Source organism: Symphalangus syndactylus, chromosome 15, assembly GCF_028878055.3.
Source record: "Symphalangus syndactylus isolate Jambi chromosome 15, NHGRI_mSymSyn1-v2.1_pri, whole genome shotgun sequence".
NCBI lineage: Eukaryota > Metazoa > Chordata > Mammalia > Primates > Hylobatidae > Symphalangus > Symphalangus syndactylus.
In genome coordinates, this window is record NC_072437.2 from 9,071,982 (window position 1) to 9,084,885 (window position 12,904).

Genomic DNA, 12,904 nt, shown 5'->3' on the forward strand with positions numbered 1-12,904 from the left:
TGCATACTGTGAAGAGTTGCGAGGCAGCTACGTAGAAGAGGAGAGCAGGTGAGTAATGGCTCTCCGTGGATCAGGCCTGTGGGAGTGGGTGGCCTCTGCTCTTCCCCACATGAGCTCTTCCGTCTGCTGGCTATCACATGCTACAAGCATGTGGCATGTAATATAATTACTTAAGCATAAATGCAAATAAAACTTTTTTAAAAAAGAGAAGCTCTAACACGGGAAGACTAACAACCTGACCCCTAATTATTCTAAGTCAGTTTATCTATGGGATGTGCCTCTGAAATGGAAGATGTGTAATCACCACCGACAGTGGGAGACAGCCACATTTGAGTGAGGACATGCTTGGTATACCAATCTAGCAGAATATTCACTTTCACAAGCCAGAAAAATTTCCAAACCATCTAATCCAAGACCCCTTTGTACATAATGCTGTAATACACTCCCTACGCCTGCCTTGGGGGGGCCCATATCTTCTAATTTATGTTCTTCTCGTTTAAAAACAATTACATCTAGAAATAATAGTGCTGAGAGGTCCATCCTGTAATGCAGCCTCATGTGTCCCATCCAAACCCAGTCCTCACCGGAGGAAGGACTACAGCAGAAGCTCACATCCAGTGGCAAGAAGGAAAGCAAGGTTCTGTGGTACTTTTGTCCTTTTCCCTGCACAGATTATAGCTACATCAAACACTGTTCCTCCACAGCTAAGTTAATAACGACATCCAAAATTCAGCTGCATGTTATGTTGCTTTATGTCAAAAATAAGTAAAAAATATTTAAAAGTGACCAACTTAAAAAGTGGCAACGTGAAGAGTAAAGATCTATGGATCAGCAAATGACAGTCCCATTTAAGCTCTCACATCACTGCCAAACACAGATCGTTAGTCATCAACTCAAGCTAACCAGCCCCCAAAACAGCATTTAAAAGAAATGTCTTTACAACAGATAATAAGCTGTCCAGAAATAGGAGAATTACTAAAGTCAGCACATTAGAAATAATCATCTAAAAAAGCCTGAGTCCACATGCACACACAGAAAACTGGTGTTGGAAGCACACAGAGCACGCGGTGTGTTCTCACAGCTGCCAACCGTGTGAGCCACATGTGGCTGAGTGCCTCCACGTCTATCCAATCACAGCAACCACCATCACCACTCGCTTCCAGAATGGACCTTGCTGCTTCTCTCCTTACCTTCTCCCTTGAATTTAGGAAATTCTGAAGCAAGGGAGTAAAAGTGAGGGTGGGCGGGTGGGTGCAAAACACAAATACGTATCAGCCTGTAAAAAATGCTGTAGACGCTGGGTGTGGTGGCTCATGCCTGTAATCCCAGCATTTTGGGAGGCTGAGGTGGGCAGATGACAAGGTCAGGTGTTCGAGACCAGCCTGGCTGACATGGTGAAACCCTGTCTCTACTAAAAATACACAAATTAGCCGGGCGTGGTGGCGGGCGCCTGTAATCCCAGCTACTTGGGAGGCTGGGACAGGAGAATCGCTTGAACCCAGGAGGTGGAGGTCGCAATGAGCTGAGATCATGCCACTGCACTCCAGCCTGGGCAACAGAGCAAGACTCTGTCTCAAAAAAAAAAAAAAAAATGCTATAGAAATCCATGGGTTTTACCTAACCAAAAAAGGTGCACAGAAAATAAATGCTAAGTGACAATTATTTACCTTCCATAAGACTGTACATATTCAGGAATAATATAGGATGCTTTTGACACAAGCATTAGAAAGATCATTATTACAGAATCCTGGAAAATTTTATCTGTCTTCAAAGAGGGACTATTCAAACAAGAAATCCTACACCACAGGTTAAAAACACAAACACACAACGGTGAATCTTGACAAGAACAATTCCATCTCCGACCACAAGAGGGCAAACCACCAATGGCTACACTTCCCCAGGGAAGCAGGAGAGGTGAATTGGACCATCTGGTCCATTTATCTGGAGATAAACAGCCTAAAAAAATGTCATTTAGAGAAAAACTTCAGTTCTTGTTTACTCAGTAAAAATATTTGGACATCAAATTAAAATATAATGCAGAAGAGAAACCCTCAATTTAAAGGAGGTCAGTGTTTTCATGAATAAAGAAATGATCCCAACATGATCAGAGAAGTCTCTAAGTTTGGAACCTGGCACAATTTTGTTTTCAGAAAACTCAAGCACTAATTAACTATAAATCAAAATACAGTTAACACACTCTTCAAAAAAGGAAACCTAATTCCAAAATCAGAAAGCCAGGTAAACTACTGGAAAAAGTGCAATCTAGCCGCCCACCCTTATCCACGGAGGTACCGTCAAGACTGCCCACTGCGTGTCTGAAACTGCAGCTGTATCTCTGTATACATACCAACCCTATATATACTATGTTTTCCTATCTATACATACCTATGTGTGTTTAATCTGGAAATTAGGTACAATAATGGATTAACAACTAATAATGAAACAGAACAATTATAATATACTATAACTAAAGTTATGTGAATGTGGTCTCTTCTCTCAAGATATCTTACTGTATTGTTCTCACCTATTTCGAACCATGGTTGACTGCAGGTAATTTTAACCACATTAAGCAAAGCCAGAGGTGAGAGGGAAGTCTGCTGTACTGAAATGTAATTGTGATCCTAGAGTTTTATTCTTAACTGCTCTAGAGTAACACGATACAAAAATGTGGTTTCACACTTGCCTCAAATGCCCATGGTTAAAATCAGACTGGGTTGGGAGTGGTGGCTCACGCCTGTAATCCCAGCACTTTGGGAGGCTGAGGCGGGTGGATCACTTGAGGGTCAGAAGTTCAAGACCAGCCTGCCAACATGGTAAAACCCTATCTCTACTAAAAATACAAAAATTAGCCAGGCATGGTGGTGCATGCCTGTAATCCCAGCTACTCGGGAGGCTGAGACAGGAGAATCGCTTGAACCCAGGAGGCAAAGGTTGCAGTGAGCGCCACTGCACTCTAGCCCGGGCAACAAGAGTGAAACTCCATCTCAAAATAAAATAGTAAAATAAAATTAAAAATAAATAAACTAAAACTAGCATGACTTTCCATACAATATGCTCAGGTAATTAGAGAACAACAGGGACAGAAGGTTATTCCCTTGGTTCAACCATCAGATAAAGTTTAGCAAATGCATCACTGGTATGCTCAAAAATGACATTTCTTGAATTTTAAAAAATAAACAGGAAAAAAAGGGAAATTTTCCAAAGTTACTTAGGTCTCAGTTTGGCACAAAACCTATTGTGATGGTTAATACTCAGTGCCAACTTGATTGGATTGAAGGACACAAAGTATTAATCCTGGGTGTGTCTGTGAGGATGTTGCCAAAGGAGATTCACGTTTGAGTCAGTGAACTGGGAAAGGCAGACCCACCCTTAAGCTGCTGGGCACCACCTAATCAGCTTCCAGCAAATATAAAGCAGGCAGAAAAACGTGAAAAGGCGAGACTGACCTAGCCTCCCAGCCTACATCTTTCTCCCATGCTGGATGCTTCCTGCCCTCAAACATCAGCCTCCAACTTCTTCAGTTTTGAGACTCAGACTGGCTCTCCTTGCTCCTTGCCTGCAGATGGCCTATTGTGGGACCTTGTATACATATACCCATATATGTACATGTACACATATACATACATATATGAATCCATAGGTGTATTAGGGTTCTTTAGAGGGATAGAGCTAATAGTATTCTCTTATTAGCTGTATATATACAGACAGAGATATCAAGGGGTTTATTAAGGGGAGTTTATTATATATACATGTTATATATAAAGGGGAGATATATATATATATATATATATATATATATATAAAGGGAAGTTGTATATATATATATGAAAGGGAGTTTATTAAGTATTAACTTACATGATCACAAGGTCCCACAATAGGGGAATGTATATGTATATATGTATATGTAGATATATGTAGTATACATATACATTCCCCTATTGTGGGACCTTGTGATCATGTAAGTTAATACTTAACTCCATATATATATATATATATATATATATATCCCCTTTACATATATATATAAAACTCCCCTTTATATATATAACATGTATATATAATAAACTCCCCTTAATAAAGTCCCCTTGATACCTATATCTATATATCTATATCTATATCTGTATATATAACTAATAGGAGAATACTATTAGTTCTGTCCCTCTAAAGCACCCTGATACACCTATGGATTCTGTGTGGCCCCTGCAAAGAGCTCCTTGATGGCAACACACCACATACACGCACATACATTGAAACCGGGCACGCACACACGCTCAGACACGCCTAAGGCATGAGTAGTGGCTTCGGGTAGAACAAAGTGAGAGCACTGTTCCTCACGAGAGCCATGTTTCTATACACGCCCTGCTGGTCCTTTGGAGGGCGTCCTCTGCTGCTGCCAGCTCAAGGGCCCACAATCCACTCAAAAGCGGGGACTCACGATGCCTTCCTGCAGGCTATCAGGGGTAACAGCATGCTGCAAGACAAATTCCCACGGCAGATGACACTGACGACATTCAAATGTGTCTGAAAATCACTTCCAACTGGAGAGGATTTTGAGATCCACAAGCCCCATCTTTTCAGTGTAATTTCCTTACTCTGGGTTACTTCTAAAAAATCCACAAGGAGAAATACATGAAAAGTAAAACCCCACTCACCTGCACTCTTACTGTGGTGGTTGAGAGTCAGCAGTCCAGGATTCACACTTAAAGGAGGAGTTCACTTAAGAATTAAAGAAAGTCAGAAAGACCAGCTGGAACAAGCATCTGTCCCTACTCCAGAGGTGCGTCCCACTTAGCAGTTCTGTAACCTCAACTCTCCTTGGCAAAGGTGAGCAACGAGGTCCTCATTCCTCTGCCCTGGCTCAAGTGTCCTCCTGGAAAGTCCACTGGCACCATCTCAGGCCTCTCGGCCCAGGGCTGCTCTCATTGGTTCCCAGGAGAAAGATCTCTCCAACTGGTGGGGCTGGGCTAGGAGATGGGCTCACAGGATGCACTGGGCCTGCCCTAGCCCTAGGTCTCCAGGCAGGCTTATGCAGGCCAGCGGCATCCAACTGAGTCACAGACTAAACTGCATTTCCTAACAGTGATGTCTGTCAAGTCGACATTTCCACCCCTCAGCATGGTGCCAGGCGCCACGCTCTCAGTGAGCTCTACACATGGACAGATTTTTTTAAAGGATGTCATGTACTTGTAACCTACCCCCTTCTTAATATCCCAGCAATACTTGTCTTTGAGAGTTATGGGGAGAACTGAAGTTGCAAATGGAAAGTACTTTATACATTAACTGGAACATAACAAGCAGCCAGAAAAAAAATTCTGCCCAAGTCGATTTATTATAATAAAAAATACTGCCTTTTAAATTATCATTATTAACAACTACAAAAAACAGTAGCAACTTCACATCCAACAGGATGGCTATTACTACTTAAAAAAAAAAAAAAAAAACAAGCTGGCGAGAACACAGAAGCAGCAGAACCTTGTGCACTGCTGGTGGGAATGTGACGTGGTGCAGCCGCTGGGGAAAACCACATGGCAGTTCCTCAAGACTTAATCACAGAACCACCATCTGACCCAGCAATTCCATTTCTGGGTATATACAGAAAGGACTGAAAAGCAAGGACTCAAATACTTACACAAGCATGCTCTTAGCGTCATTATTCACATAGCCAAGAGGTGAAGGTAACCCAAGTTCCCATCAACACATAATGTTGTACATACATACAATGAAATATTATTCAGCCTTACAAAGGAAGGTAACTCTGTCATATGCTACAGCGTGGAAAACCCTCGAGCACCTTATGCTGAGTGAAATAAGCAGTCAAAAGACAAAATGACTGCACTTACATGAAGCACCAACAGTAATCAAATTCAGAGACAGAAAGCAGAATGGTAGAGGGCAGGGGCTGGGGAGGGGAATGGGGACTGTTTAATGGGAACGGAATTCAGTTTGAGAAGAAAAAGTTCTGGAGATAAACGGTGGTGATGGTTATAAAACTGAATGTACTTAGTGCTACTGAACAGCACACTTAAAACTGGTAAAAACGGCAAACTGCTTTATATATATGTATACGTATACATACAGTAAGAACACACACGTGTTGTTCCTAAACATTCCAACACCAGGGAAGTTGACAAATGAGGGCTGCCATCTGCCTTATTAAAATACTTGTTTTCTGAGGTCACTGAGAAAATATTTCTACATCAAAATTGTCATATTCCCATTTATAAATCTTTTTTTCTTGCTACCTTAGAAAAACAATAGCAGCCATTAACATTCCCTGAGCTCCTACTCTGCCAGACTCCATACACATAGTACAAACCTTAACAATTCAACCCCACAAGACCTCACAAGGGAGAACTACCATCCTCATTTTCCATATCAAACACCTGTGGCTCTGAGGCTCCGTCACCCAAGCCCTAGAGCAGAGCTATAATTTTACATCACATTCTTTCCATGCCTCCCTGTGTATCAGCTATTCTCTGTAAGTTACTCTCTCCCCAGCAGAATCAGAGGAACTGTAGTATACAACGGTGTTTTTCAACTACAGGGCAGAATGCAAGTAAAGTTACATACACGACTGCTCCCTGAACAAATCCCACCCCCCACCTCTGTCCACCCACCCACACGCTTCCACAAGAAGCACGACAGCCCAGCAGCCATAGCCATGGGCCGAGGATCACTATTCTTTCATGAGAACACAAGCCTCAAAATCGGAAAGTCAGTGAAACAATGTGAACAACTAGAAAACACAAGGAAGCAACGCATTTGTAAAATACTATCATTAGCACGAAGAAAATGACAGAAATTACTTCACTGCACACCACTGCCAAGAGTACCCGGAGTCACAAAAATTAAATACAGCCTGCGGATTGCCAACTCCAAGTCCTGACACTAGCTCTTAAAAAAAAAAAAAAAAAAATAGGATCGATTCTTTCACAGTAAAACTGCAACGATAAAGATTCGAGATGTTTCTCTTCACATCTGGAAAATGCCAGGATGAAAGGAAATGCTGGCTAGTAACTAGAGAGCCCCCGATGCCAGGGCCCCAACGTGGGGCTGAGGTGAAAATCCATTACATCTAACAAAAAACTGTATCCTAAGACCAGGTCATTTGCACAGGTCCAGCTGGAGAGTAAACCCTATGTCAAGTACATTTACTTCTTTCTGCTCATCGCAAAAAGCCACACACAGCCCAGGCTTGGCCACTTACCGCTGGCCTTGACCTCGCGCACATAGTTGCTAGGGAACCAGCCGGTCCGGCCGTTGAGTGTGCCCTCCCACCAGCCTCCCTCTTCCACACGGGTGACATGGATGACGTCTCCTTTTGAGAAGGAAAGCTCGTCCTCATTGGTCTGCTGGAAGTTAAACTTTGCTCTTACTACCAGTTGATTGTTGCTATTATCGGTCATGTCCTAAATGGGGAAGAAGAGTGGGAGAAAAATTATACCAAGATCAGTCTACTTCATTATAAAATGGATTATACTTTACTAGTACAAAGGTAGCATAATTGCGCAACAGTAGAAAAACATTTAGAGAAATTTCAGTTTCCTCCCTTCCAGTGCCCCATGACCACCACCAGCACCCACTCCAGCCCCAGAGGACACCCTCTTCACAGCATTCAAAGGTCCTGGTCTGCCACTGTGATGCCTAATCAGACACATCCGTGTACACAGAGACAGTCACACTACACGCACTTCTCCACAAGTCACAAACGTTAAGACAACATGGTCATTTATCTGGCAGTACTTACTTACTAGTGCTTACGTAACACTTCATGTTATGCTATGTGACTATGCCATTCATTATGGAACCCACTCTCCATTAGTGGATTTTTAGATTATTTCCAGTATATTTCCAGATACCATATACAGTACTTTCCTTGTGTAGACAACGCTGCATTAAAAATATTTGTATGTCTATCTTTGAATATACCTGTAAACAAGCTATACATTAAATTCTGGTCAGAAGACATATTTATTACAGTTAACTTTTTAATACATCTTTCTAAACTGTCCTCAAGAAAGTTTCTACAAACTACACCAAGCAACATCCCCACCAATAGTATCTAAAAGTGCTTATTTCAAACTTCCACCAACACACAATATTGCCAAACGTTTCTATTTTTGCAAAACTGACAAGAAGAAATAGTACCTCATATTTCAATTTGCATTTTTCTCAGGAACTGTGCATATTTTCAGATTTCTGAAAGGTAGAAAGAGGAAGGCAGAGGGGCTGCAGCCTCTTTGATCTCCATCTGCCCTGGACGGAGCTCTGGAGAGGCTGGAGATGCAGAACTACCAAAGGGCACAGCCTAACAACCCCAGGAGAAGCCTGCTCGTGCCAGCACAGGAGCAAGAAAAGGGCCACCTGGCAGACCTCAGCCCCAGCCCACCCCTCTTCCCTACCACTGACGGCAAGCGAGCCCAGCCCACCCGCAACACAGTGTCCACACAGACTGCACAGAATGTCCAGAGCTCCAGGGAGCACCAGTGACATCAGCAGAGAGTCTAGGCCTCTATCCCCACCAGGTGGCAGCAGGTGATTCCATCTGCCCACACTGGCTTCTCCCTGCCCTCCACCCAGCCACAAGGAAGGCCTGAGACCACCCACACTTCTTGACATACAGCCCCCGCTCTACCACTAGCAGGCCAATCAGCACCCCCCCATCCAGCAACACTCAGTCCCAGGGACTTGTGGGAAATAACAGAACTTCAAACACTGGTATCAGTCTCAGAAGCTGAGTCTAAGAGGGCAGAGCTGAAAAGCAGGGTAAGAAATATGGCTCAGAATATCCCAAATTTGACAGAATTCATAAATATACCAATCCAGGAACCTGCATGAACCCCAACTAGTATAAACCTAAAGAAATTCAAACCAACTCATACCATAATTAAACTTCTGAAAACTAAAGACAAAAAAGTTATCAATAAAACAGACACCTGCAGATATACAAGATCTCAGAAATTTACCTCCCACGCACCCCTTTCTGAAGGAGTTAAAAATGTGCTTCTCCAAAACAGGGGAATTAACAAGAAAACTGAAAAGAGGCAGAGGAGATCTACACAGTCAGGGGGAGTGTCCCAGGTGACAATGGGAGGCGGCTCAGAGGCAGCAGCTGTGCGGCCAGCCTGGCTCACAACCAAGAGAGATTCAAGTAGGGCACAGGCTCCAAGAGCGTTAATCAGGAAGAGAAGAGAAAAAAATAATGTGTTTGAATGTCAAAGACACCCTTAGAAATAAGCAAAAGACTAGATCTGCAATCTGCAAAACATACACAGAAAACTAAACAAAGAAACAAGAATTACTAATTCTCGAAAACAAAATATTAGGAAGGTAAGAACAGTCATAGCATACAACGTGGCTCTGCTATGAATATTATTCACCTCGTCATGTTACCCTGAACACCGATCTCAGTGAAACCACGGTGGAACTCAGCCATGGGGACGACAGGCCTAGGCATTTATGCAGGTAAAGGGACCAGGGGAGGAAACAGCATCAGCCCCTCTTTCTCTGTGGGAGTCCACATTGATATCACCTCAAATTAAGGAAAAAAAAAAAAAAAACAGCACTTTACTTAGGGACACACAGGCAAATTACCTACAAAGAACCAACGGAGGAGCAAGACAGCCAAATACAACCCTCCAGCAAGATGGCCCCCTCAGCCCCGCAGGACACCAAACTAACAACTATCCACATTAGAAAGCACTCCTTAAGAACCAGCACTCAGAAGTCATGGATGCTAGAGGGGACGGACGCCCCCAGTTACTCTGATATGATTATTATGCATTGTATGTCTGTATCAAGACAGCTCATGTACCCCATAAATATAGATGAACTATGTACCATAAAAATCAAAACAAAAAAAGAACTAGTGGAAAAAAATTAAAAGTGGCCGTCCCTACTGTTTTTTCCTAATAGCAGGTCTCAGAGAATCACCTGACTTTAACTGCACGTATAAATCACTGAAAAAAACATTTTTAAAAGGTAAAGCATCAAAGCAAAGAGGTCACAACAGATCCTCAATAAGGAGTAGCTGTAATATTATTCCAAAAATATTTAATGCTTATCTATTTAAATGTGTTTACAGATTAAGTATTAATTATAAATATGTATTTAGTAATTCAAATTCATAAGTGAAATACTTAACGCATATTTCATATTTAATCAAGAAGCCTCTCTTCAGTGTTTGGCAACAAAAGCACCAGCGAACAATTACCAGCGCAGACACAAAGCTCTCTGGGCTCTGTGACCAACAAGGGTCAGGGTCAAGTCTGCCACTGCAACTGAAGATCCCATCCAGAAACTGTCACATGTTCCTTGCTTGTGTGTGGTGAAACGTGACCCGAGTTCACTGTGCTATGTCAAGTTCTCTTTTTGCAAACCACCATCTCCACTCCTAGCTGTCTGCTGTGATCGCCACCATGCTCTCCTGTAAGTAATCCAACGTCACCGGGGCACGCTGGCCTTGGGGAAAACAGGCTCACAGTGCATGCACCCTGGTGATCAGCTCCAACGCCAGAACACAACTGTGGTGAGCAAAGCAACACAGGCGCAGCAGGCCCCTTCCCAGGTCAGGGGCCCGGGGTCACCCTTGGCCAGCCCTGAGGCTCCAGCCAGCACCAGGGCTCAGGCCAGCACAGGCCTGAATGGAAGCAGAGGGGAGATGAGGTACGATCAAGAGGCAGTGGCGTTCCACCTCACAGTCATGAGTGTGCAAATGCAGGCATGCTTTACACTCAAGGCACGGGTGAGGGAGGCACGCCTATTGACATTACTTCATCAATGCAACACCCCAGAAAGGGTGGCGTCTAAGAAAGCGGGGAATCCAAGGAAAGGTACAGGGGGCAGGCAGCCGTTTCAGATCCAGGTATCCAGGTGAAACGTCGCAACGCAACATACGTCCATTCTTCAGCAGTCATTACACTGAAGGACATGTGGGCTCTGTAATGTTCTTTCTTTCTGCCTATTACTCTCAAGACAGGTTACTTAGAACATGCCAAGAAGTGCTCCATCAGAGCGCAAGATGCGTGGGACTGGCTGGAAAAGGGTGTCCTAGAAAAGGCTATATTCCAACTACACGCTCTATACTACCACGTTCAGCCTAAAATCACGGCAGCTGAGTGAGGGCTCCGTTCACTGTCAATAGTGTTACAGGAAGCTGGAAGAGATGTATTTCATCACTATTTTATCATTGTGGGGGTTTTTTCCCTTTTTTAAAAAGCTCTCCTGAAGCTGTAGCTTGTTACCTGTCTGGACTCAACATGACACTCTATGGGAATCTAAATCATTCAGTTGAGAAAAACAAGCCAGTCGTTACAAACAACAACAACAAAAAAGGATATGCCACAGAATCCCATTGCTAAAAAAATAAAAAAATGGATAAAACTCATCTTTACCATCAGGCATCAGGACAGCAGATACCTTGGGGAACGCGAGCTCCATCGAGGAGTTGGAGGCTGGTCATGCTCTGCCTCCTCATCTGGGTGCTGCTTACACAGGAATGTTCCATGTATAAAACTTCATCATGCAATACATCACGCTGTATGCACACAACACAGGAACTGTTTTTCTATGTAAGTTACATGTCAATAAAATTTAGTAACTGGAGGGGAGTGAAGACAGTTCCCCCACTGCCCTAACCCAAAGGGAAAAGAGACCCCAACCAGGCACACATGACCTGGCCAGGCACAGTCATCTATGCCCACCATGCTCCTTAACGGCCTCTTTCTGATGCCTGGAGCCGAAGCACCACCCATCAGTATCTTGCATATTAATCACCTGATTACTATATTGTATCCCATGTTCTGAAATTACCCTAACAATCCAAAACCAGGACACTCTGGAGTGCTGCTTCACACCAATACCCTCTCCTCCACTCTCTAAGAGCACCTGTAATTTCCTTTACAGAAGGAGAAATGCTTGCCAAAGGACTGAGACACAATTTTTACTCCAACTTTACTATTTCTGAGTGCTGTGATCTTGGGTAAATATCTTCTCTAAGCTTCAGTTTCCTCATGTCAAGCAATATAAGATGCCAAAAGTTAGACAATGCCTTTATATTCCACCAAATACTGTCAATTAAATTATGGCATACCATCAACTGTAAGATACACATACTTCCAGAAGTGTTAAAATGACTTAAAAAGAGAAGTCTTTGAATTGACACAATATGGTATATGAAAATATTTAACAATGTGTACAATACATTTGGATATAATTTCTTGCATGTCTTGGAAAAACACTCAGTGACTGGTCCAAAGCCAAGGTTACCTGCCAGCATCAGGACTGTGCCAGACGTCCAGGTCCCTGCTTTCCAGAAGCAGAAGCAGAAGCAGCACTTTAAGAAATCAAGTCACCCCTCCCAGAAATGAAGGATGATGGGGACAATCACCTCACAAACGCCGTCCCCAAACTCTGAGAACAGCATTCAGCATTCATGGCTGTACCTATCAGCAGCCAGCAGCTGAAGACTAAAAGCACAGCAGACACCAGGAATTCCAGCGGCTGTCGATCAAAGAGTGAAGTGTGAACGCATGTCTTATCTATGAGAAAAACCACACCCAAATCTCCAGCTGGCGCCTACCACATTCTTCACCACCGAGGCCCATCACAGAGCCGAACTGGATAAAGAGCTCGATTTAGTTCAGCCTCTAGAAGTGGGTAAGAACTCTCCCCTGACTGTTCTTTCCTTGGAACAGTGGAGAGGCACTGCAGACAAGTGAAAACCTCCACTGCAGTGCAAAGCAGTAAACGCAGCATCAAACTGTTCAAGCCTGCCTATATCCCGAGACAGGAAATCTGTCCCGAGGCAGGGGGCTGACGGTTTCACAGATGAAAAACAAGCCAGCAACTGCAGTGGTGGCTGGAGGACACATTCTTACACTGAAAGGGAGGGAGGTGATGAAGG

At 43.4% G+C, this 12,904-nt stretch overlaps 1 protein-coding gene across 38 annotated transcripts in view; it reads right to left on the minus strand.

The window, feature by feature from the left end:
• Positions 1–12,904, minus strand: part of ARHGEF7 (Rho guanine nucleotide exchange factor 7) — a 191,196-nt gene that overhangs the window by 79,565 nt on the left and 98,727 nt on the right. For all 38 annotated transcript variants that reach the window (XM_055244952.2, XM_063618598.1, XM_055244948.2 and 35 more), the window contains one exon: positions 7,208–7,409. In XM_055244952.2, coding sequence (XP_055100927.1) covers positions 7,208–7,409 — 202 coding nt within the window. The remainder of the gene's footprint in view (positions 1–7,207; positions 7,410–12,904) is intronic.